Here is a 26337-nt window from a genome sequence, read left to right on the forward strand (position 1 = left end):
CTCAGCCTCAGTGTTGTTCAGTCTCTTAAGTCGTGTCCAGCTCTTTGCGACCCCGTGGACTGCAGTACTCCAGGCTCCTCTGTCCTCCAGTATCTCCCGAGTTTGCTCAGATTCGTGTCCACTGAGTCAGTGATGCTATCTAACCATCTCATCCCCATCTTCTCCTTTTGCTTTCAGTCTTTCCCAGCATCAGGGTCTTTTCCAGCTTCACCAGCAGATGACAGAGAGCTTGAGTGTGTGTCTGCCCTCCCTGGGCCTCAGGATTCAGTGACAGTGCTCAGCACTTCTGGTCCAAAAACACAGAAGAATCCCAGCATGGAGAGGCTGTGGAGAAAACCCTTTCCTCAGCAGTGCTGCCTTGCTTTGCACTGTTTCCAGGGGCGGGAAACAGGCATGCAGGACAGACTTATCTCAGCCTTAGGAATAACTTGGCCTTCCTGGGCTGAGCTGACTTTCCCTCAGAGTAGAGGTGATCATGCGTGCTAAGTTGTTATAGTCATGTCCAACTCTTTGCAACCCTATGGACTGTTGCCCGCCAGGCTCCTCTGTCCATGGGATTCTCCAGGCAAAAATACTGGAGTGGGTTACCATGCCCTTATCCAGGGGATCATTGCAATCCAGGGATCAAACCTGTGTCTCTTAGGTCTCCTGCATTGGCAGTTGGGTTCTTTAGCACTGGCGCCACGTGGGAAGCCCAGAAGGTGATCAGGCCTGCAGATAAAGTCTCCAGTCTTGGTAGCCCAGTTTCTGTCCACAGTGCCTGAAGAGTTCTGTAGAAAAGGCCTGTATCTGTCAGTCACTGCTGCAAGAATGCCGTGTAACAAGCATCCCCAGAACTCAGTAGCTAACCACCAAAACCACAGCATTTGCTTTTATTGCTCATAAGTCTGTTGGGGACTCTGTCTTTCAGGCTGTAGGTTGGACAGGTTTGGCTCCAGGGTCCAGGCAAGGCTCAAGGCCATGCCATGTGTACATTCTTGGGTCCAGGCTGCAGAGACAGGAGCTACTCTTGGAAAGGGCTTCTCATGGCAAATCACAGAAGGGGTGAGGACAAGACCAATTGCACAAGTGCATCTCAACTCTGTTTATGTCACATCTGTTGCTATCTCATTGGTCAAACCAAGTCACGTGGGTAAGCCCTCAGTCAATGGGGCTGGGAAATACACTCCACCCCAGGGAGGAAGGCGTGGAAGTGACTGCTTGCTGGAAAATGACTTAATTGATCACAAGGCCCAAGAGACCCTCTTATCCAAGCCACCTTGTCATCTAGCCAATGAGAGCAGGCCCAGAGAGAAGATACTGCAGGGAGAATTGGAACCCTAGTCTAATGCTCTTCCCACCATGCCCTTGATTCCCAGGGTCAACGCAAGGCAACTGGGGATCACAGTCACCAACATCAGTGTAACCTTTGATTGCATTGCAAAGAGTATGGTGTCAGGAGAAGAGGAGGTGAGAGTCCTGCTCTGTGCTTGAGTCTAGTGCTCAGTCCTGGGTGTGACACTCTTGAAGAGGGACGAGCTGGGCTGAATTTCAGAGCACAAACAGGGTCACCGGTAAGGGACCTGGGGGGTTCAACTGAGCGAGCTGAAGCCTCAAGGAGCTATAGGGCCTCTGTCTTCAGGCCTTTAGGCTGTCAGGGAGATTAGAACTAACACTTCCCAGAGAAAGTGGATTTGGGTCGAACAGAGCATGAGGAAGTTCTTACACTGTCAGCGGCAGGAGCCATCCGAGGAGCGAAGCGCCATGGAGCAAGGTGGGTGGTCCTGCTGGCTAGGGTCGTGGTGGGGATGCTCCGGGCTGGTGCTGCTCCAGGGAGGAGACTGGACAGCCCACCCAGGGCCCTCCCTTTAAAGTGAAGCGTCACGGGTGTTGTAAGCCTGACTCTCACGTGCATGCTCTGTGGTGGCCAAGGTCCCAAGAGTCTGAGTCCCTGACCCGCCTGCGTGAGGGCGCACAGCCCCAGGTTGGAGGGGCCGGGAGGTACGGGCTCCGTCTTCTTCCTCTTGGCGGAGCCTCGTCGTTTGTAGTCTGGAATCTCCTGCATCACGGCTCTGTGCTGGTGCTTCTTTGCTGTGAATCCTGGCCAGGAGCAGGGGGCAGTCACTGCCCTGGTGAAGCAGCCCCCCACCACCCAACTCCATGTGGGGTCTGGCCTGGGAGGGTCTGCTCCTTGCAGCATCAGAGTGGAGGCTTGTGTGAGGTCTGGGAGACGCTGGGCCAGGAGGGGTGTCTCTCCTGAGGCCTCTCTGCTGGCTGGGAAGCAGCCCTTTGTTTTAGAGGTTGCTATCTTCATGCTTTGAGCTCCCAGAAAATCAATCCTCTCTCACTTCCCTTGGTTTTCTCTCCTGCCAGGAGTTTGGAGAAGCATTGGTTTGTCTCCAAGTCTTTCCTTCCTGGTGTACGTTTTCCCACTTGCCAGCCTCCCTTCCTTCCCACCCCCTGTCTGTGCTTCTGGTCTGCGACTGACCTCACCTTCTAGGAAAATGCAGGAGAAGCTGTGTGACCGTGGGCCAGCCACCTCCCCTCTCTGAACCCTGAGGGCTTCCTTGGCGCTAAGACGAAACGTGCCAGCGCTGCACCAGTTCCACCCACCGGATTCTGACCCGAGCCCCTCTGCCTGCTTCCCCCGCCAGGGACTGCATCATGCTCTGTTGCTTGAACAGCGGCACCAGCTTCGTGGCCGGGTTTGCCATCTTCTCAGTCCTGGGCTTCATGGCATATGAGCAGGGGGTGCCCATCGCCGAGGTGGCAGAGTCAGGTGAGTTTGCCAAAGTGGAACCGTGGCCTTCCTCCTCAGCTTGCTCTTCTCCTGGGCTCAGGTCTCAGGAGGGGGCCCCCGTCCCTCTGCAGACCAGGCTCCTGCGGGGGAAGCCGCCAGCCCAGAGCACCGCCACTGTCGCCTCGAGAACCACAGGAGCCTCCGCTGGCCTCCCTGCCTCCACTGCCGTCCCCTCTGTCCCGAGCGTCCCGCTCCTGCAGAGTGATTGGGCTTTGAAATGCAAAGCTGACCGTGTGCTCCCCTGGCGAACAGTCTCTTTTGGCTTCTCATAAGGCCGACCTCTCGGCGTGGCCCCCAAGGCCCTGCCCTGCCCAGCTCCTGTGGTCTCACTGTGCACCTCGCTCCCCCAGGCTCATTCCCCACCACATCGCGGTCCCCTTTCACGTCTGTGGTTGCCGCCTCCCTCCCACCCCAGCGCTTTTGCACGTACTGTTCTCCCTCTGCTGAAAGGACCCCTTTCTCTTTCTTCATTCGATGGGTAGACTCACCATGAGTTTGACATTCTTCATGTAAAATGACACGTGTTTGTATCAGACACGCCACAGGTAGGGTAGTTGCTGCTGAAGAGATTGTGCAAAATGGTGAAGAAGTCTCCCCTTGATTCACATGGTTTTGAATCCTGGGACAATTCATTGTATAGTATTTTAAAGTACAAAAATAGTTTGTATCTACATGACAGAGTTAGACGCTAACCTTCATACATCTAAATAGGTTTCTCAGCTACAGGAATGTCTGGTGAGGCAGTCAGGAGCCTCACAGGGGGTCCAGCCTCCCTGGCTTCTGTCTGCTCAAGGCTGCTCACGACCCCCTTTTGTTAGGACAACCCCTGCCACCTGCAGGGCTGCGTTGCCTCCGTTGAGAACTCTAGTCCGTGGCGTGGCTGCTTTTGCCTGACATGCACAGATAGGAAGTACCCCTCTGACCCACCAAGCTGGGCAGGGTGGTGGGTGTGGACCCTGGATCAGGAAGCCAGTTGCCGAGCTCGGCGTCATGGCCCCTGGGGCTCCACCTTCTTCTACATGATATCTGTCAGAAAGAGAGAGAGACAGTCCCTGCTGAAATCAGGGGACCAGAGCTGGACCAGAGGATATTAACATGACCAAAGCTGTCGATCGTAGATTGCACACTCAGGGCAGGAACTGCCTCATATGATCCTCAACTCAGCCCCGCAAGGTGGCACTTTCGCTACCCCTGTTTTACCAGTGAGGAAGCTGAGGCTCAGAGAGGTGTGGTCGCTTACCTAAGGTCACATACACTGCAAGGAACAGAGCTATTGGATTTGATCCAGGCCACGCTCTGAGTGCTCTGTCCTGCAGCCCACGGTAGGCAGGCACCTGGCACTTCACACAACGTCCATGTTCCTTCATGGCAGTAAACCGCAGCGCAGCCCTGCAAAGAGGAAGTGGCACCTCCTCCACGGGACCTATGCCTGCTCAGAGAATCTGCTTCTTCCTCTGCAAAATGAGCAAACTAATTCCCAGCTCAGGTGTTGAGTGACACAGCATATCTGTGGCACTGTTGTTGCTCTTTTTATCGTTATTTCCATTTGATAGATGCATTTTAAAGATGAAGCTCAGAGTGGAGGTAGAAAGGAAAAGAGCCAACTAAGACAAATTTTTTTTCTTTTTTCAAATTGTAAGCATACTTACTGTAGGAAAATGTTTAAATATTGACAAAGGAAAAAGTCACCAGTCTGACTCAGACTGCACTGTGAGGTTCTCTTGCCAGATTTCCATACATATACTGCTATACCTATACTAATAAAAACTGGATCGTATTCGGTTTTATTTTTCCATTCACAATAAAGCATGAGAGTTTTCTTCCTCAGTAAGGAGAGATCTCAGCATCCCAGGTGGCTCATTGGTAAAGAATCTGCCTGCAGTGCAGGAGATGTGGGCTCAATCCCTGGGTCAGGCAGATCCCCTGGAGGAGAAAATGCCAAGCCACTCCAGTATTCTTGCTGGGATAATCCCATGGACAGAGGAGCCTGCCAGGCTGCAGTCCATGGGGTAGCAAAGAGTCAGAGATGGGTGAGCACAGATAGAGAGCTTAATCGTGACTTTTCATGGTCAAGTGAGATTCCACAGAATGGGTGTGCCATAATTGATGTGTGGTATTCCCCTAAACAGATGTACCATGAGTGATTTACTCTGTCTCACCTATCAGGCCCCAGGCTGGTTGTTCATACAGTACTTCGTGAAGCACCTACAGCACCTCTGCAAGGCAGGTTTTATGAAGGCTGTGCAGAATGTGCCCTGCACAGCTACAGGGGACGCCATTCATGTAGACGGCAGTCCTGGGCTTTATGCTGCCCGTTAGAGATGAGGACACTGCTCTGTGGCTCAGAGCATGAAGTGGTTCCTCTAAGGCCGCACAGAACATAGTGGTACAGCCGGCTTGGCTGCCATCTCTTCTGCCTCACCCTCTGTGTCACTTCAGGTGCTAAGGAGGTAAACCTGCTCTGTGCTTAGGGGTGTGAATCAGACCAAGATGCCCTTTAGGAGTTCCTGCCTTTTGCAGAAATTGCATATTGCAAGTATGTAGCCCTCTCACCTTGCTCAGCAGGATCTTACAGGGAAAATTGTAACTTTCAATACCTAATTAGAAGGATTTAAAGTAAACACTTTAAGTTTTCATCAGAAGAAGCTGGGGCAAAGACAGGAATACAAAGTAAGTAGAGAATGTTAGAACTGTTAGTCAGTTTGTTGTATCCAGCTCTTTGCTACCCTGTGGACTGTAGCTCACCAAGCTCCTCTGTCCGTGAACTCTCCAGCCAAGAATACTGGAATCAGTACCCATTCCCTTCTCAAGGGGCTCTTCCCAACCCACGGATTATACCCGGGTCTCCTGCATTGCAGGTAGATTCTTAACTGCCTGAGCCACCAGGGAAGCCCAGAGTAAGCAGAAGCAAAGAACTAATTAAGGTAAGACATGCAAGAAATAGGGAAAATTTCAAAGTGAAAATTTTGTATTATAAAAGATAGCAAAATTTATAACACGTTGACAGGACTAATGAAAGGAAAAAGGAGAGAAAATACAAATTACTGATATCAGAAATGAAAGAGGAGATGTGGCTACAGGTCCTGCAAACATTAAAAATGAGAATAAGGAGATACCATGAACAACTTCAAACTAATACTTGATAATGTAAATTAAATGGGAACTTCCTAAAAAATACTACATAATTTAGTTAAGCTAACTCAAGAAGAAACAGAAAAACTAAATGGCTTTGTATTTCCAAAAGAAATTGAATTCATTGTCAAAAATCTTTCTACCAAGAAGACTCCAGGCCCTGCTGTTTCACTGCTGAATTCTACTAAATGTTTAAGTAGAAATAATGTCAGTCTTCTTGTTCAGTCACTCAGTCATGTCCAACTGTGACCCCATGGACTGCAGCACACCAGGCTTCCCTGTCCTTTACTATCTCCTGGAGTTTGCTCAAAATCATATCCATTGAGTTAGTGATGCCATCCAACCATCTCATCCTCTGTCGCCTCCCTTCTCCTCTTGCCCTCAATCTTTCCCAGCATCAGTCTTTTCCAGTAAGTTGGCTCTTCGCATCAGGTGGCCAAAGTATTGGAGCCTCAGCTTCAACATCAGTCCTTCCAATAAATATTCAGGGTTGATTCCTTTAGGATTGACTGTTTGATCTCCTTGCAGTCCAAGGGACTCTCAATAGTCTTCTCAAGTACCACAGTTCGAAAGCATCAGTTCTTCAGTGCTCAGCTTTGTTCATGGTCCAACTCTCACATCCATACATGACTACTGGAAAAACTATAGCTTTGACTAGATGGATCTTATCAGTCTTACACAAAGGCTTTTAAAAATTAGAGGAAGTAAGAGTATCTGAGGACAGTGACAACTATATAGCTTCTTACCCCAGTTTTTTCCTGCAAACAACAAGATAAAACAGGAAGGGAAAAGTATATTCTACACAAAACTGCCTTCTGGATAATTTGAAGACAGAAAATGTTGAAGCTGCAGATAACTGTGACAGAAAGAAAAATCACCAATCCCAGCACACAATATCTGCTGCAAAGACAAGCTGAGAAAAACCGTGGGACAGATAAGAAGAGGGAAAGGATCTGGGAGTGATTTGGTGCAGTCACCAGAAAGATTGAATCTACTCTCAATCTGAAAGTCCTGGAAAGCATCTTAACAGATCCTTTAGCAGGGACTACAGGGGTTCAAAGTAGGTGTGCTTTCAAGGAGTAAGGACCATTTAAAGGCATAGGCACATTTTAAAGGAGACATTTGAAACATAAACCTTGCTGAGAAAAAAAGAGGCAGGGGGCAAAAAGAAAGAAGAGCATCCTTTTATAGGGAGATGGTGAACACATGCATAGTGAAGGGAGCCCAAGAAAAAGAGGTAAAATGTAAAGGCCTGCAAAACAAAAGAGAACCAGGGACTTTCCTGGTGGTCCAGTGGCTAGGACTCCACGCTCCCAGTGCAGTGGGCCAAATTTCAAATAAATAGATACAATCCTCAAGGCTTCCAGGCAAGAAAAGATCATAATAGCAAAAGTATTAACCTAGCACCATACTTTTTGAAACCACCATACAAAGCAAGGCAACTATGGTATAGCATTTTTTAAAATTCATGTTACTAAGTAAAAACCAGGATTTAATATCCAGCCATGTCTTCATGTATCTTATGGCTATATATGTTATATATAGTATGTTAAAGCTATATAGAAAAGCCATTTTTAATATGCAAGAACTTAGAGGCTTCTTGTGATATTCTGACATTCTTCTATCAGAGCATGAACGTCATCCAACCCAATAACAACTGGTAAAACCCCAGAAAAGACTTATGTTGAGCTCTTAAAATATATAAAATGTATTAATATGCATGTATATATATAACATCAAAACAAAGGTGGGGAAGAAGATAGAGAACTAGTGTAGAAATACGCTGCATACTGTTACAAAGTAGGGATCATTCAACCAAAAAATAGAAAGAGGAGGCAAGAGAAGGTAGAAAAAACTTCCTGGTGTGTGAGTAATAAGTGGTGGTAGATACTCGTGGGTGTGGGGGACCTGAAAAGACATATATTAAAGGTTTAAATAAGAGACTAAGGGCCTAAGAGCATTAAAAAGAGTACAAGTATGAAGTTAACCACTAGAATAAAAACATTGTTATTGTTCAGTTGCTAAATGAGTCTGACTCTTTGCTACCCCATGGACTGTAGCATGCCAGGCTCCTCTGTGCACAGGCTTCTCCAGGCAAGAACCCTAGAGTGAGTTTCATTTCCTTCTCCAGAGGATCTTCCCAGACCAAGGACCAAACCTGTATCTCCTGCATTGGCTTTTTTTTTTTTTTTTAAACCACTGAGCTACCAGAAGAGCAACATAAGCCTTCCTAAATAATAATTTAAAAAAAAAAACAATACACAACTCATATACATATGAAATATACATAATTATATATTGTCAGTCAAGACCAAATATATCAATTTTGTCAGTAAAGGTGAATGACCTTAACTCATCTATTGAAAGAAAAAGACTTTCAGTTTGACTCACAAAGTAAAACCTATAGGCATACCGTGTTTTACTGTGCTTCACTTCTTTTATTTTTGGATTTTTCACAAACTCACCGTTTGTGGCAACTCTGCATCAAGCCACGTCTACCAGCACAATTTTTCCAACAGCGTTTACTCACTTCATGTCTCTGTGTCACATTTTGGTAATTCTCACAGTATTTCAAACTTTTAAATTATTATTAAAACTGGTAGATGAGGAGTTGCTTTTCATGAGTGAGTAAAGAAAATGGTTTCTTGAGATCGAATATACTACTGGTAAAGATGTTGTGGCGTTTGTTGAAATGACAGCAAAAGTGCTGGAGAAGACTCTTGAGAGTCCCTTGGACAGCATGGAGATCAAACCAGTCAGTCCTAAGGGAAATCAACCCTGAATATTCATTGGAAGGACTGACACTGAAGCTCCAATACTTTGGCCACCTGATGTGATGAGCTGACTCACTGCAAAAGACCCCGATGCTAGGAAAGATTGGGAGCAGAAGGAGAAGAGGGTGTCAGAGATGAGATGGCTAGATGGCATCATGGTGCAATGGAAATGAACTTGAGCAAACTTTGGGAAATGGTGAGGGACAAGGAGGCCTGGCGTGCCACAGCCCATGGGGTCACAAAGAGTCAGACATGACTGAGCAACTGGACAACAACAGTAAACATAACTGCTAAAGCAGCAGCAGAATTTAAGAGGATTGACTCCAACTTTGAAAGAAGTTCTACTCTGGGTACAAATGCTATCCAAGAGCCCTGCATGCTACAGAGAAATCACTTGTGAAAAGAAGAGTCAGTCGATGGCAGCAAACTTCATTCTTGTCTTATTTTAAGAAATTGCCACAGCCACCCCAGCCTTTAGCAACCACCACCCTGATCAGTCAGCAGCCATCAACATCGCGGCAAGACCTTCCCCCAGCAAAAACACTACAACTCACTGAAAACTCAGACAATGGTTAGCATTCTTCAGCAATAAACTATTTTTTAATCAATGTACATACCTTTTCTTAGACCAACTGGTATTGTTCACTTAGTAGACTAGAGTATAGTGTAAACATAACTTTTATATTTGCTGGGAAACCAAAAAAGTTCATGTGACTTGCTGTACTGGGATGTTCAATTTGCCGTCGTAGTCTGGAGCTAAACCTACAACATCTCTGAGGTATGCTTATCTATTCTGTATATAAGAGACACACCCAGAACAAAGTGACTCACAAAGGCCATAAATAAAGACAGAGTAGCATTCAAGCCCACGTGTATTAAGGATGACAAAGGATAATACTTTTTTTAATGTTAAAAAGCACAATTCACAGTGAAGATATAGCACACACACAAATGTATGGACCAAATAACACAGCAATAATCTTTATGAAGCAAAGAACTGCAGACAGTGCAAGGGGACATAGAAATAAACTAACAATAAGAACTTTACTAAACACATTTATCAATAAAAGTGCAGGAATGAAAATAATTGCATTCCTTGTGCCGAAAAATAAGAACAGCAACAAAATGAACTAAAAGACAGTTCAAGGAAGGAAAAAACAAAAAGCAGAAAGTAATGAAGTAGAGAACTGGGGTGTTTTTTTAAAATAATGAATGAAAATTCTAGGTTTTTCAAAATAAAAATAGGCAAATCACCAGATGAGCAAGGCGGGGGGCGGGGGGAGGGAAACAAGGTTGGAGGGTAGAGAACATACAAATAACAAAATAAGAAATTACAAAGGGGAGATAACCATTGGAGCAGAAGACATTTTTTAAAATCATAAGAGATTACTTTGCAATCCTCTTTGCATATAAATTTGAAAACCTAGATGAAATGAATATTTTCCTAGGGAAATGGAGATTGCTAAACTGACCCCATTTGACTTAGAAAGCTTAAACAGGCCAATTTCCATAGAAGAAACAGACAAAGTTACTGAAGAGCAACCTCACAAGAAAACGTCAGGCCCTGATGGCTTCTCAGAGGAATTCTACCAAACCTTTGAGACCAGATAAGATAGGCCCAGTGCTCTATAAATTATTCCAAGTTATTGAAAATGGAGGAAACTTTCCTAATTCATTATCTGAAACACATAGTATTGAAACCTAAACCAAATAGACAATGCCAAGAAAGAAAACTACAGATTAATATCACTCATGCATGTTGATGCCAAAATACCAAATAAAGTATTAGCAAACTCAAATCTAAAATATTAGAATCCAAAATCACATTAAGAAGGTAATATATACCATGTCCAGGTAAGATTTATTCAGGAATACTGGAAGGTTGATTTAATGCTAAAGCCATTAATATCACACACCATATTAATAGTCCAAACAAAGTAAATCATAAAATTATCTCCATAGATGCGGAAAAAGTCCTGGAAAAATTCAGTATTCATTCATTATAAAAAATAAATAAATGGAAATTAAAGGATATTTTTTAAAATAGGTGTGTGCATAAAAGTTTAAAAAGTAAAGAGAATGGTTGCCTACAGTGGTGAGTGGAAAAGGGATAGAAAAAGGTGAGGAATTAAGAAGTAAGGAGAAGGAAGAACACCTCTGAGTATTTATCTTTGGTAGCTCTTACTGAGAGCCACAGTATTACTGAGAGCACCCAAGACAAATAGTTACTTTTGTGTGGGTGAAACCAAATATAATACAAATAGTAATGAATGAACTTAACTATATTACAAATGCATAATGCAGTCATTCTGAAAAGAATGGGACAGAAAAGAGCTAACAAAAGTGAATTTCAGGAAGCAGTATGTTGACTGAACATTGTAAAGCTGAAAACATGTTCCATATTGTACTGAAATTCCTAGAGAGTATAATAAGGCAAGAAAAAGTAGAAGTATTAAGATTATAAAGGAAAAATTAAAACTGTCTTCATTCATAAACAACATGATTGACCACACAGAAAATCCTAAGAAATCTACCAAAAAAAATTTTTAACCAACAACAAACAATTGGGAAATTTTTATATTCTGCTTTTCACAAAATGTAATTTAGAAACGAAAAGGTAAGCAATAGACTTGGAGAAGATAATCATAATTCATAAAGGGTTTGGAGAAGGAAATGGCAACCCACTCCAGTGTTCTTGCCTGGAGAATCCTGGGGACGCAGCCTGGTGGGCTTCCGTCTATGGGGTTGCACAGAATTGGACACGACTGAAGCGACTTGAAGCAGCAGCAGCAGCATCCCAAATATATTAAGAATTCTCACAATTCAGTAAAAAGGAGCTAACCCAACTGAAAATGGGCAAGAACACAGGAGGTACTTCACAAAAGAAGATGTTGATATGTAGCAAATCCTTGATAGTCCAGTGATCAGGACTCCTTGCTTTCACTGCTGAGGATCTGGGTTCAGTCCTTGGTTGGGGAACTGAGATCCTGCAAGTCACAACATGGGCAAAAAAATAAATAAATTGAAAATTTTAAAAAAATAGTAAAAAAATTTATTAATGGACAATAAAGATATGTGAAGATACTTCACACTGTTAGTCTTCAGGGAAATACAAATTTAAAACATATAACACTTCATATCCACTATAATGACTAAATTTAAAAGACTGACAACCTCAAGTGTTGACAAGGATGTGGAGCCCCTGAAACTCAATTGTTGCTGATAGGAATGTAAAATGACAGAGTCACTTTGGAAATATGTTTGGCATTTCTTAGAAAATTAAACATGATTCCCATATGACCTGGTAATGCCCCTCCTAGGTAGGATGAACAAAGCTAATCTCAGGTGGGAAAAAAAAAAAAGATCAGTAGTTGCCCAGTACAGAGACCGGAAGTGAGGGCGGAGAGACTGCAGAGGGGGCCAGGGATGGAGGAAGTGCTCTCTGCTCCAGTGGCGGTTATCTGGGTGTCTCCACGTTTCAAAACTCATTGAATCATACACTTAAAATGAACACTTATGATCAGTAAATTGACTTTAATAAGGCTGTTTTTTAAGGTAGAAGATAATGAGGATAAATGTTTCTTGAACATTTACCTTTTTAAGTGCTTTCCATATTTTTGCATCATCACACTGAACTCCGCCAGCTGCCTTCTTAGGTAGGAATCCATTGTTCCCATTTTCTAGCTGAGGGGACAAGGGTGAAGCTCCCAGTAAAGAATGGGGATTTGAACCCTTGGCCACCCCGTGCTGCAGGGCTAGAACATCCCATCCTGAGGCTGTGCTGTCAAGCCCCCTTTTGGGAGCAGTCAAGAGGAGTGAGTGTGGACCTGGGAGATGCTCAAAGGAGAAGGCGGCCTGGGTGGACCAGCATTTGTCCAAGCCCTGACTGCTTACATAGGAGCCACTGGTCCTTCTGTCACCCTAGACTGCCTGAATTAGGATCTCTAGGTGGGCCTGAGAACCTGCATTTTAATAAGAATGCCTCCCACCACCACCTCTCTTCACCTACCCCAGTAAGAATAGAGACATGTCTGTGTAGAGGAGGGTCTGGGTGTCAGACTAACCTGGACTTGAGTCTTGACCCTTCCAGATCCTTGCTTCCTTCTCTCTGCCTCAGCTTGCTCATCTGTACAGTGGGTATCCTTGTAGAACCAGGAGCATGGGGTGGCTGTGAGATGTACATGATTCAAGGAAGAATTCAGCACAGCACCTGGCACAAAAGAAACACTTAGTCCATTTTAGATGAACATAGTAATTGAATGAGGCACTGAACTCCACTCAGCCCCCTTCTCTCTGCTTCCTCTCCAGGCCCTGGCCTGGCCTTTATCGCCTACCCAAAGGCTGTCACCATGATGCCCCTCTCCCCACTCTGGGCCGCCTTGTTCTTCATGATGCTCATCTTTCTGGGCCTGGACAGCCAGGTAAGCGGGGAGCCCAGGGGGGCAGCAGCACTGGGGGCAGGCGCTGCTCCCAGGAACAGATCTGGGGCCTGCACGCCATGTCCTGGTTCTAGTCAGTCAGGAGCAACCAGATCGTAAAAGACTTGGGAACACAGAAAAGCATCTGCTTTCTTCCCTGATCTCCACATCGGGGCTCCCGTGACATGCCCCAGGTGGACGCCTGGGTGGGTCCTGGGTACCACCACCCGCTCCCGCTCCCCCCACATCCGTACCCTGCCCCCACCCACCTCTGTTCTCCTGCCTCTCCCAGACCCACCCCCACTTGGCAGCCCACCTTCCTCCAGGAAGGATGTGGAGTTAGAACTAACAATTTATCTGTTTGCATTTTCCTTTCTCTTAACGCAAATGTGCGCACTTACATCTTTTCATGCCCGTCTACCCTCCCACCCTCTTTCAATCCCCTCTTTGGTTTTCCTGCTGGAATCCTGTGGCCTCTTCATCTCCGGAAATCAACCCTTGGTCCTGCTGCTGTATTGTGGCTGGCCTTCCTAAGAGCCCCAGAGAAGGTCTTCCAGCCAAAGCCAGGCACTCTGAGGCTCTCAGACAGGGGTCTCTTTGTGAGGTGCTCCCCGCCCCCCTGCCTGTGACCTTGTGCGAGTCACTCAGCATCCAGGCCCCATGGCTGGTGTGGCTGTCAATCCAGCCACGTCCTATTTCTTCCCCTGGATGATTTCTCAGAAGCTGCTAAGCCGAGCTGCAGAAGCAACCGGGTGTTTTTGCTGATAACCGTCCCTCCATTGTCACCGGCAGAGGCCTCAGGAGGGATCAGCAGCTTGTGTGACAGTGACCGGCTTGTCTCCTCAGAGGGGTGCGAGGCCCTGGGCTGAGCCAAACCAACACTAGGGCTGCGGTACTCTGTTTGCAAAGGGGGCCTGGGGCCCCAGGGCAGGGGGTGGCTGCTCAGACCACCCCCAGGTGTGCCTGGGCTGTGTCCCCAGTTTTTAACCATGATAGCCATATGGGCTGGTGGGGGCAGGGCTTCTGTTATCCCCATTTCACAGAGGAAGAAACTGAGGCTCAGAAAGGCCAAGTGACTTGACGGGATATGCTCCCAGGTCTCTGCACCTCATAGCCCATCTGCTCTGATGCCTTTTCAGTTTAAGTGCTGGATCAACAGCATCCCCTGAGTCCCCTTCCTTCCCTATAGACCCTAGAGAAAGGACGAGCACAGCTAGTCTTTCCCTAGAGACAGGACAACCTGGAGGCCAGGAGCCTGGGCGTTGGAGTCTAGACTGAGTTTAAGTCCCAACTCTTGCCAGCTGGGTGACTCTGGGCTGTGCTCAATCCCTTTGCACAATGAGGATGGAAATACCTTCCCTGGGGAGATAGACATGGACCAGAAAGGACATGGAGCCAAGCAGTGGCTCCAGGGATGGGAGTGCCCCCAAATAATGACCTCCCAGTGCCCCACAGTGGTGACAGCCCAGCCTCTGGAACAAGATTGCCTGGTTCAAATTCAGGCCCTAAAAGATTAGACCTTTGTGACCTCAGGGCAAGTTCCCTACACCACTATGCTTCTGTGTCTTTACAAAAGAGGGACAATGGTAGAACTTAATACATAGAGGTTAAAGAAATTAACATCTGTTAACTACCTAGAACTGAGCCTGGCACACAATAAGCACCGTGTGTTCACCACTGTTGTTATTATCATTTATCATTTTCTGAGCTTCTGCTCTGTGCCACTTGAAGTAGATGTCAGTGACATGGCCCTTGCCTTCCAGGGCCTCACCTTTTTGTAAGGAGACAGATCTGAGCAAGCATGGACCCTATAGATGAGGGGTATGGACTGGACCTGGAATAGGGGCTGGGGTCTGTTCTGCCCAAGTCAAGGGCAAGAAGCAGCAGTCAGGGAAAGGCTCATGCAGGAGACCTGCCTGCAGTGCTGGGAGAACTCGGGGAGGGGGTGAGGGATATGCTGGGCTATTTGGTCTGGGTGTTGACGGTTGAGTAGGAGTGTGACTGATCTCATTCCTGGCCCTCTCTCAGCATGGTGGTACACATATGCATAGTGCCTCAAGCTCTGCCATCTAAACTTGCCCAGCCCAAACACAAGAGCTGGGTATTAGCTCCCTTGGTTGCCCTCCCCCCAGCAGAAGGCCACCCGCCCTCCGGAAGCAAAGGGCAGGGGCACTGTCACGGACCTGGAAGATGAAGTAAGTCAGGCCCCCACAGACTGATCAGAGCCCTCAGCTCTCAAGACAGTTACCCACACTGCCAGTTTGCTTCCCAGGCCAAGACTGGATCTCATTTATTTCGTCCACCCTAGAACAAGGCCCAGCACATGGGCACATGACTGGCAGCATAAGGGAGAAGGAATTCTGGCTTTAGAGTCAGGAGGACTCTGCTGCTTCCTAGCTGAGAGACTTTGGGCTGGTCACCTTCCCTCTCTGAGCCTCAGGGTCCTCTTGTGTTGAATGGGCCTGCTGGCATTCTGTAAGCGCGGGGGATACTGTTGTTATTCTCGGATCCTCCGTCAGGGTGAGAAAGTGTGGCAGTGAAGGCGAGGCCCGGCGGGGAGGGAAGGCCAGGCTTTAGGGCTGCTGTGTCTGCCTGGAGCCAGGGCCTCACACCGTCATTTCTGCCCCATCCAGTTCGTATGTGTGGAGAGCCTGGTGACCGCCGTGGTAGACATGTACCCCAAGGTCTTCCGGAGAGGCTATCGGCGGGAGCTGCTCATCCTGGCCCTGTCGGCCACCTCCTACTTTCTGGGTCTTGTGATGTTAACGGAGGTGAGTGATAGCCACACAGGTAAGTGGCATGGACAGAGTAACACGAGGGGTAAGTGCCTGGGCTTTGGTGGCGCTAGTGGTAAAGAACCCCCTTGCCAATGCAGGAGACATAAGAGACGCAAGTTTGATGCCTGGGTCCGGAAGATCCCTTGGAGGTGGACATGGCAACCCACCCCAGTATTCTTGCCTGGAGAACCCCATGGACAGAGGAGCCTGGCAGACTACAGTCCATGAGGCTGTGAAGTGTCAGACACAACTGAAGTGACTTAGCATGGACCCGTTTGGGTTAGGCGGATCTGACATCACATGCCAGCTCTGACCTTGACTGGCTGGGTGACCCTGCCTCCAGGTCCGGCCCTTCTCAGCGACTCTATGTTCTCGTGCTCATGATGAGTCATCGTGAGACGCCATGGAAGTTCTCATTCAGCACTTGTATAAATGCTCAGCTCCAGGTCTCCCCCGCCAGAAGGAATAACACTCACAGTGAGGAAGGCTGGGTTTACTTGGTCATTACGAGCAGCCATGGCAACCCACTCCAGTACTCTTGCCTGGAGAACTCCATGGACATAGGAGCCTAGCGGGCTAGAGTCCATGGGGTCACAAAGAGTCAGACACGACTGAGCAGCTAAGCCCATGAGTATCCAGATGCCCAGGCTACCCCTTCTAGTGAAACTTCTGGGCGAAGGAGGCACTGTCTGCTGGAGAACCCCCAGCTAGTGGCTTTCACTGGCCTCAAGTTCAGAACAGGCTTCATCGCTGAGGAACCTGGACACCTTCAGGTGCTGCGTGTTCCAGCTCCAACCCTCCGCATGTCCCCTCTTATCTCTGCCAGGCCTGTGGGCAAGGAGGGGCTCATCACACCCCCAAACTCAGACAGTCTCATAAAGCCATGATTCTCTTCCCTCCTGCAGCATCCTGTCTAACAAATACTTTCTTAAGTACCTTGGGAAGGCGAAATTAGGTATCTTTTTACCCACACTCACAAAATTAATTTAAAAAACCAAGCTGCTCTTCCCCTCCAAATAACCAAAAAACTGTTGCCAGGAGACACAAAGGGGTTTTGTAAGGAACATGGAAAAAGTGAGGGAATTTAGAATCTGTCAAAGCAGCTGATGTGGTACTGAGGTCGGTCTGCTGATCTTCATCATTCTCTGCCTCTCAATTCAAAAAGGCCACCTCCTTCTGGAAGCCTCCTCTGCTTTCCTTCCCACCCAGGACTTCATTCTAAGCTCGATCCAGGCTCCATCTGGGCATTACAGTGACCTGTCTATTCACCTGCCCCACCAGGCCCCAAGGTTGTCAAGAATAGGAGCCAGCCTTGATCTGTTCTGTGCCCTTGGGGCCTGCTCCTAGTCATTGTCACAGTAATGGGAGGATAATCAGCATTGGAGCAAATGAATGGTGCCACACTTCCCCCTGCCTTTCTCTACACAACCAGTGAGCAGGGCCTCATTAAGTGCTGATTAATTACACAAAGTAGAGTCTTTTGTCACGTACAAACTGGGGGGTTACCTGATGCCTTCAAGAGGCTGGTGGGCTACAGGAAAAGCAGGCATTCGTGGGCATCCTCGGCTTGCAGCAGGCCCATCGGTGGAGGGCTCTCCTGGACGCCAGCTGGCCGGCCCTGGTACCCTGGCTCACAGAGCCCTCTCCCAGGCCTTGGGCCCCAGACCCAACACGGAGCCAGTGCTGTGCCTGCCCTGGACCAGGAATCAGCAGACACTCAGGCCCCACACACTCACCTTCGCCCTCTGCAGAGGCATGTCTGTGAGTGACCACACTGGGAAATTAAACCTGCCAAATGGGCCGTGGCAGACTCAGTAATTGCTGGAACGATCTTCTCCCTCATTTAAACACATTTAAAGCTCTGCTGTAGGGGAAAATAGTCTGCAAATATCTGCTCCTCCACGGAGGTGAGAGGGTAGGCGGCGAAGGTCACAGGCTCTGTAGCCAGACGCCTAGGCCCGGTCCTCAGGCCCACAGCTGGGTGACCTGTGGTGACCGGTGGTGTGGGTTCTCAGCACCCCGGGGCTCCGCTTCCCTGCGTGCGCACTGAGGACCCCAGCAGCACCGGCCTTATGACCGCACGAGGCAGGACCTACAAAAGCTGCTGTGTGGACGCGTAGGAGAGGGCGAGGCTAGAGGCAGGGAGGCCTGTGGGGAGGCCGTCACAGCCCCCTGGAGAGAGGTGCTGAGCCCACCCGACCTCCAGTCTCCAGTTTTCTGTGTTGTGTCTAGCATTCAGGGAGCAGAGACAAGACAAACCTCTGAGATCCCAGCAACCCCTGAGGGTGGTCTAAGGGGGCACCCAGCTGCAGTGGGTGCGGCATTCAGAATGCTGGAGAGACCAGTCTGCCCTGGTGGACGTGACTCCAGGGTGGGAGGTGACCGCAGGGCGGGGCGCCCTCGCCGAGGCCAGCCAGCTAACCCCGCTCTCCCGTATGTCTGTCTGTCCGTCTTCCCTGCGTCTGTCCTCCACCCCGCAGGGCGGTATGTACATCTTCCAGCTCTTTGACTCCTACGCCGCCAGCGGGATGTGCCTTCTCTTTGTGGCCATCTTCGAGTGCATCTGCATCGGCTGGGTGTACGGTGAGCGGAGGCCCAGCCCGCCACCCCCAGCGCCCGGGACCTGGGTGGGCTGGGCTTCCCTGTGGCCCGTCTCCATCTCCATCAGCCTCTTCCCCTCAGGGACGTCTCGGGTTCTCCCACCTGTTGGAAGACCCTCCTGCTTGTATACCCTTTTGCAGCACAGGGAGGGGTTCCAGGCTCAGGCACTGTAACCTTGGGTCCATCCTCCTGCCCCTGAGGCTCAGTTTTCCCATCTGTATAATGGAGTAGTCATCATGGTGGCTGCCGGTAGGAGGGAGTGTAGACAAACCAGCCAGCCCAGTGACCGGCCCTTAGCACCTGACTTTGGGTCTTCCTGTTCCCCAGACCAAGTGAGTGGATGGGAGTTGCTGGGCTTGTGAATAGACGCCCACCAGCCCTTCTGTCTGAGCCCCGACCCCCACCCCACCCACGCAGGTCAGCCAGCCTGACCCTGCTCAGAGCGACCACCCTCCACCTTTTCCCCAGAAACTCCTGACTGAGTCAGGAGGGGTCTCTTCAGAGCCCCTTCCACCACAGTTTGTCCTCACGCCGCACATCACTAACACCCTGGTAGTTTCTAAGCGGTAAGTCGGGTCCCTGCCGCAGTTTGTCTCCTGCTGGGGAACGCAGACACTCGTCGCCTTTCCTCTGAGGCTTGTACAGAAATTCTCTGGGGTGCGTGTGCCCGTCTGCTTTATTCTGGACAGGAAGCGACCGCTTCTATGATAACATCGAAGACATGATTGGCTACCGGCCAGTGTCACTCATTAAATGGTGCTGGAAGGTCGTGACCCCCGGGATCTGTGCGGTAAGGGTGCTGCTGGGAGCCACCTGCAGCCCACCACGCCCCTACTTCTCCACCCCCCACCCACTTCACCCCAGAGCCCAGGCCTGACTGAGGCCAAAACTGAGGAGGTGATGTCCTCCTGGGGGACCCTCTGTGCATTCAGAAAGTCCAAGGCAACTGACACCTTTCCAAGCCCATGTGTTTTTGGGAGTCAGTCTCTGGGCTGGGCTAGGGGGCCTCACTAAGACCCCAGTCATGCCACCAGCTTGCTGTCACAGTGAGCAAGTCACCTCTCTTCTTGGGGCCTCAGATTCTGAGCCCGCAAGCCTGGGCAGATGGCACCCGCCTCGGTAGGGGGTGAGGCGTGAAAGACATCTGGCTCTGCTGTTAACAATGAAGCAGCAGCTTGAGGGTGATGAGAGGCTCACGCTCTGCCCCTCAGACCAAACTGCGGAGAGGCCTTGGTGAAAGGATGTTTAATTAAAGAAACAAAACCGCTGCTCTTCCCCCAGTCCTTGGCACTGGAAGTATCTCAGAGCATCTTCACCAACCATCTTAGTTCTGAAAGTCAGCTTTGAAACCAGCCCTGAGAAGTAGCTAGAAAAAAAAAAATTCTGACTGTTTAGAGGCTGGGGATCAGGCTCCTGGGGGGTCGAGAAGAGTCTCCTGGGACCTATGAGGCCTGTTCCTGTGCTTCTCGCTGTGGACAGGCAGGGTGCCACCTCTCCGAGGCCAGTGCACAGGGTCGGCCATCTCCCCTGCCAGCCGCTCGCACCCAGGCTGAGGGCCGCCCCAGGGACCTCTCCCCATCTCTCTGCAGGGCATCTTCATTTTCTTCCTGGTCAAATACAAGCCCCTCAAGTACAACAACGTGTACACCTACCCCGCCTGGGGCTACGGCATCGGCTGGCTCATGGCCCTGTCCTCCATGCTCTGCATCCCGGTCTGGGTCTGCATCAAGGTGTGGAAGACGGAAGGGACGCTGCCAGAGGTGAGCGGCCCGGGAGGAGGGGTCAGTGAGGCTGGGGCGGCGGGGAGTGTGACACAGGGCGGGGCTGGCTGTGCTGGGGAGTGTGAGTGTGGCCACAGGAGCCTCTGGGTTCCCGCTTCCTCATCTGGGCCACGGGCATGATGAGAACGTGCCTCCACGTGTCTCCTGGGGAAGCCTGGCCAGTTCCTCCATGGCAGGGATTCATCAGTACTGCTGTGCTGAGGCCTGAAGATTGAGCTGCCTTCCCTGAGTTCTGCCTTCCCTGAGTTCAGTTTTCCCATCTGCAAATGGGTCAGCAGCAGTCCCTCACTTGCAGAGGTTGTTTGAGGACTCAGGGAGTGCCCAGAGGGACAGCACTTGAGCCAGGACTTGGGAGAGAGAGGGGCCAAGTGTCAGCTCCTGGTGTCCTGTCGACCCCGTTCATTAAGGACCCCGTTTCCAGGGCGCAGGGAGAGGGTCTGCCATCTGGAGGCATCTATCCTGTGCCGTCATCGTGCAGAGCTCTCTCTGCTCTGCATCTCCTCTATCGTCAGAGAAATGCAGGCACTTGCCTGAGATCAGACTGCCAAGAATGAGCAAACCGACCATCTTCAACAATTCTGTTGAAGTATGTTCTCTGCATCATAAACTTCACCCGTTTCTGGTTCAGTGGCATATTTTTTGTAGCAGTGTTCTGTGCCGTGCTGTCATCACCATAAATCCATTTGCAAACATTTTTATTTATTTACATGTATTCTTAGGTATTCATAAGATTCCCAGTGCCTGTTCCCAGTAAGCCCTGTCCCAAGCCCCAGACCCAGAAATCTCTCTGTATGTGCTTCTTTGGGGGCATTTCGTGCCAGTGGAATCGTGCTGCCCATGATCTCCTGGTTGTTTAGTGAATTTGGACCCCGGCCCGTCATAGCCTGGACACCCTCTCTCTTCACTCTCCTTTCCCACCTGCTGGGGGATCAGGAGGTCTGAGTCAGCTTCATGCCCCTTTTGCTAACTGTGTGCTCTGTGCCAGACGCCGCTCTAAGCCGTCGACAGCCAGTAGGCTGCCGAATCCTCCCTCACAGCTGTCCTGTGAGGTGGAGGTGCTTCCTGTCCCCACATCACAGGTGAGGAAGCTGAGCACAGAGAGGGAAAGCAAATTACCCCAGGGCCCACAGCCTTGGAGTGGTAGAGCAGGCACCTGAGGCTGTGCCTTCATGCCCCATACCCCTTGCCTGGTTCTGGCCCCAGTGCAGCACCCCAGGTTCTCGGGGCTGAGCTGTGTCTCACAGACATGCGGCCTGTGTGGCAATGCCCCCCAAGGCGAGTGCCAGCCCAGAGTCAGCTCCAGCCAGCCCTGCTGTCCACCCAGGGAAGAGCCAGCACCCAGCCAGGGGGAGCAAGCTGAGAGGGAAGGTCCCTCTCTCCAGCCTGCTCCTCCCCCAGAGCAAGGCCAGGTCCTCCACTCCTACAGGGAATGTAGGGCAAGGGCAGTTGTTGATTCTGACTTGGGACCAGGCATGTGCAGAGGAGAGCTGCCCTGGAGCCCGGATACCTTGGCCCCGGCTGGCCCCTGCCAACACGTTCACATCCCTCCATTTCCAGAGGGGCTTCCCAGGGGGCACTAGTGGTAAAGAACCTGCCTGCCAGTGCAGGAAACGTAAGTGATGCAGGTTCTATTCCTGGGAATAGATCCCCTGGAAAGGGAAATGGCAACCCACTCCAGTTTTCTTGCCTGGGAGAATCCTATGGACAGAAGAGCCTGGCGGGCTACAAGTCCATAGGGTGTCAAGAGTCAGACATGACTGAAGACACTTAGCACACACGCACGCATTTCCAGAAGGTTCTGCCAGATGATGAGAAGGATCTGGAAGGAAAGATGGGGGTCAGAGAGTTGCTATGAGGGTGGGTAGTCTATGCTAAGAACCATGCACAGGTCAACAAATCTGACACACCTCAGGAAAATGACGCTCAAGGCAGGTGCTGCTGTGAACCTCTTTGACAGATGAAGGACCGAGATGCAGAGGGTTAAGTTCTTGCCTCAGTGAAGCGGTGGAACTGGGAGTCCAGCCCAGGCACCCAGCTCCAGAGCCTATGCTCCCAGCTCCTATCCTGTGTCAAGATCCTAGCGCCTTGCCTGGCACCTAGGAGATGCTCCGCATGATGGTATTATGGGGGGAAGAGGGGCATCCTGCTGGTTAATCCCTCTTGGGCAGAATAGGCCCAGCCTATTAGGCGTGGCAGGATCTGAACATGAAAACAGGACCTTGATCGTAAGAAACCAGCACCCCAAAGTCCTTCCAGCCTTCCTGGGGAAAGGCCCAGGAAGGACCTCCCAAATCCTGGCCTGACGTCTTCTGGATGTGCACATGAGGCTGAGGTGTTGAGGGGGGTGGGCAGGCAGGATCAAGGGGCAGGAGCGTGTGTCAGGGGTGGAGTGGACGATGGCCACCTCGTTCGGCCAGCACACTGCCAGCCACTCTGCGGGGTTGGGGCCTTAGTGAGAACGTTTCCATCTTCAGACACACACCTCCTGTTCCCTTGACGGGGATGGCGGGCATGATGACAGCCTTCAATGGGAAACATACTCACTTATGCAGAGACCACTGTGTCCTGGAGGTGGTGTAGCTCACCCTCACAGCAGAGTCTACAGGAGGAACAGCTGGCCCATCTCACAGGTGGGACAGCACGGCTCAGTGGCGCTAGGTGACTGGCCCCACACGTAGCGAGGCCAAGCAGGGACTCAGACCCCAGCCTCAGTCTGCCCAGGAAGGAAGGATGCGGCCTGGGTATAGCTCCTGTGTCCTGGTCACCTGCAGCGGGCCAGGTACAGGGCAGGCAACTCTGTTCATCCTCTCCTTCCTCACCCAGTGATGGTACCTTGTCGTCCCCATGTCCCGGGGTGGGGGCAGGAAATAGATCTCCAGGTCGACGCATTGCCCAGGGCAGAGCTGCAAGCCCGGCTGCAAGCCCGGCCGTTTCCATGCCCCTCCACCCCCAGAGGTGTCGCTGAGGCAGGCCCCCCGGGGACCCCAACAGCTGCTCTTCTCAGACAGCTCTTCTCCTCTCCAACCGTGTAGAGATTCCGCAAGTTGATGATCCCCAGCGCCGACCTGAAAATGCGGGGCTCGCTTGGGGCAGGCCCACGGACGGTGGCGGTTAATGACTGTGACGCCAAACTCAAGGGCGATGGGGCCGTTGCGGCCATTACAGAGAAGGAGACGCACTTCTGAGCGCCCCGCCACCTCGGTGTCCCGCCTGCTCGCCCCCTGCCGTCCACCGCCGTGTGTACAAATGAACACCTGAACCGCGTACTTCACCTAATGGTAGAGGCTTGCTCGTTTCTGTTTTGTTTTGGGTTTTTTTGCACAGGATTTATTAACAAGTTAATTTTAAGGTGGCCGTGCCCACTCTGGTTTCAAGTCATGCCCCTTCCTCGTCCCATCCCCCCAACTGCCGTGAGAGTAATGATGCGAAGAGATAACCCTGTACAGGGACTTCTCATCCGAGGAGGGAGTAACCAGCATTCCCTCGGGGTTAGGAAGAAGTTGTACCATAGGACCGGACTTTTTTATCCTCGGGCTGTGGGGTGAGCGGGTGGGAGCGACGTCTGCCTCCTCCGTCAGCCTCTGAACCAACCTGTCCTCCGTGCCCCGCGTCAGCCCAGTCTTTCTGTCTCCATGCCTCCAGGCTTCCCCTGAAGCCCCTCCCTTGCCCATCCTCCCGGGCTTCCCAGAAGTGGTGGGTTTGCAGACAGCCAGGCTGTGTCAGAGAAGAAAACATCCCAGCCAACTCAGGACTCCTGGGCGACAGGCCCCCCTCTGCCCTGGTCCCACTGGGTGACCTGGGCTCTTCCCAGCCCTCCTGAGTCTCCCCAGTGGGGACAGCTGGGTCAGGTGAGCTCTGGGGGTTTCTGCCTGGCCTGGCTGCACTTCTCTGGGGATCCTTTGCGTGCCTCCTGGGCGTGCAGACCTGCTGTTGATCTTGGATTCTTCTGAAGACTTGCCACTCGTCACTCCCTTCTTTAAAGCAAGTTTATCCTGGAAACCATGGGGCTTGATTTCCTCCGTGAGAGGTTCCCTCCCGTGGAGACCAGCCTGGTCCTCGGCCCTGCAGACGGCAGGGCTCCTCCAGGCCATCTGCTCGTGCTCTCAGCTCTGCCACTCCGTCCTCCTCAGCAGGCTGGCTGGAGGCACCTGGCTGATGGTTCCTGGGCGCTGTCCTGCTTGTGGCTGTCTGTCCTACCACTGCCCCTGCCGGGGTCTGCACCATGTGACCCCCCACCAGCCTCCTAGGTCAGAGCTGCAGTCAGGCCTGGAGCCGGGTTTCGTCCTCCAGCCCCTTCATCCCCTGACCTCGTCTCCTCCCTCTGGGCATCCCCCTGCCCTCTTCCCTCGCCTGCATTCCTGTGACCCGCACCCCCCCCCCACCCCGTCCCTGCCCACCCTTCCTGCCACCAGCAGAGCCCTGGGATCTTCACAAGGCTTCTCCTCTACCTTTTCCCCAGGAGCCGGCCCTCCTGCCTCTCTGGCCAAGGGGCTGAGGAGCCTCAGAGCTCACTGGTGTGGCGTCCTGGGCGCCCATCCCCTCCCTCCCTTGAACAGCTCCAGGGTCTGGAGCAGCAGCTGGCACTGCTCCGGGCCTCCCTGGCTGGTCCCTCTCTTCCTTAACTGGCTTTGATGTCGCGCCTCTGACCTGAGTTATCTGGGGACAGGCAAGGAGCATCCTTCATCCTTCTACTTTCCGTGCCCAGTCTTATGCGGTGGCGATGCAAGCCTTCTCCAAACAGAGGATTTAGTTTCCTGGAATAAACCTGCGTGTCTGATTCACCCAAACGCCCAGCTGCTCGGCCCCCAGCGGTCCCCGTCTGAAGCCCGCGTTTGCTAAGAGAGAGGCCAAGCGCTGCCGCCACCCAGGCAGGTCAGGATGTCCGGTTCCAGGGCTCCCCCTTTTGCACACACAGCCCGGCATCTCCTTGACCTGTCTGCTCCGGTGGACCCCGGAAATGGACGCAGGAAGATCGGGGCCCTGGCTGAGCCCCTGCCTGCGTCCGCCCTCCTCGGCTCTTCTCACAATAGGCTGGGGCGGGGTCTCCCCACTTCTGCTGCTACCGATTCCCCACCCACCGTGGCCACCGAAGCACCGCCCCTCTGCCTCGCTGGGGACGTGCTGCTCGCGTGGCACTCAACACTTCACTCACTCAACGGGACTCGTGGGCCAGGGCGGAGGGAGGGCTTTTGTTCTTCGCTTTTTATAATTTCCTACTAGTATCTGGGTAACTTGGGGCGGGGGGCAGGGAGGGAAACGTGGGGGCAGGCGAAACGTCATCACGGTGACTCTTTTTGATATTCATTAGAAACAATACATCCTTTCTGAGATATTTACAGTATTATTAAAAACTGAAAAAGGTTGTACTGTTTTGCATAATGAACGTTTTTATGGGGTATTCAAAGGGTACACGATTGTCTGCTTACTCATTTTTAAAAATTAAAAGAATTGAACCAACTCTCTGTGGCTCTTCCTGGCGGAGTGGTTGTAACTCGTCGGGTGATTCTCCCGGTTCTCTGACTTCCGTGAGGTTCCTGCAAAACCGTCTGGGTTCCATATTTGGGGGTGTTTGTTTCAACGGAGGGGTTTATCAGTTAGGAACACCCAGGGCTGTTTCAGAAGCCCACACTGCCTTTCATGTGATCACCATACAATGAATGGCTACTGTCTGCTAAGTGCTTTACAAGAGTTGTCTTTCTAATCCAGCCACAACCCCACTTTGTTTATTCGTTTCCCCAGGTTGGCTGAGGGCTGCAAATTTTGGATAACAGGGTTGGGTTTGGTGTTCGGTGGGTTCTATCGAGCACCCCGCATGTTCCCCGTGTGGACCCAGGACTAGGAGTACTTAGACAAGTGGAAGAGCCCTTTGTCTGCGTGCTTCTGCCCTTCCTAGTCATGCGGAAGGGTGCCTGTGCCGCTCCAGACTGGGGGCGCCTAGAGGGAGAAGCCCTCTGCCTTGGCCGGTCTTCTCCAGCCAGTCGAGCTCCGCAGTGCGGCCCTTGGCAAGGTTGCCCACTTGTCTGGGCCTTGGCTTGGCCATCAGTAGAGTGGTGAAGAAAATGTGACCCAGAGAGG

At 51.0% G+C, this 26337-nt stretch overlaps 1 protein-coding gene across 3 annotated transcripts in view; it reads left to right on the forward strand.

Moving 5' to 3' along the window:
* The window catches only part of SLC6A11 (solute carrier family 6 member 11), a 124056-nt gene extending 98337 nt beyond the window's left edge, over positions 1-25719 (forward strand). Inside the window, exons 8-15 of one of the 3 annotated variants that reach the window (XM_069562444.1) lie at positions 2634-2758; positions 12994-13106; positions 15737-15874; positions 18361-18463; positions 19171-19271; positions 20071-20241; positions 22737-22892; positions 23295-25719. In XM_069562444.1, coding sequence (XP_069418545.1) covers positions 2634-2758; positions 12994-13106; positions 15737-15874; positions 18361-18463; positions 19171-19271; positions 20071-20241; positions 22737-22892; positions 23295-23447 — 1060 coding nt within the window. In that variant the 3' untranslated portion in view covers positions 23448-25719. Of the gene's footprint in view, positions 1-2633; positions 2759-12993; positions 13107-15736; positions 15875-18360; positions 18464-19170; positions 19272-20070; positions 20242-20683; positions 21105-22736; positions 22893-23294 lie in introns of those variants that run through there. The other 2 variants (XM_069562445.1, XM_069562443.1) reach the window with 2 other exon arrangements.
* Positions 25720-26337: the final 618 nt, after the last annotated feature.

Source organism: Ovis canadensis, chromosome 19, assembly GCF_042477335.2.
Source record: "Ovis canadensis isolate MfBH-ARS-UI-01 breed Bighorn chromosome 19, ARS-UI_OviCan_v2, whole genome shotgun sequence".
In the NCBI taxonomy this organism is placed as follows: domain Eukaryota; kingdom Metazoa; phylum Chordata; class Mammalia; order Artiodactyla; family Bovidae; genus Ovis; species Ovis canadensis.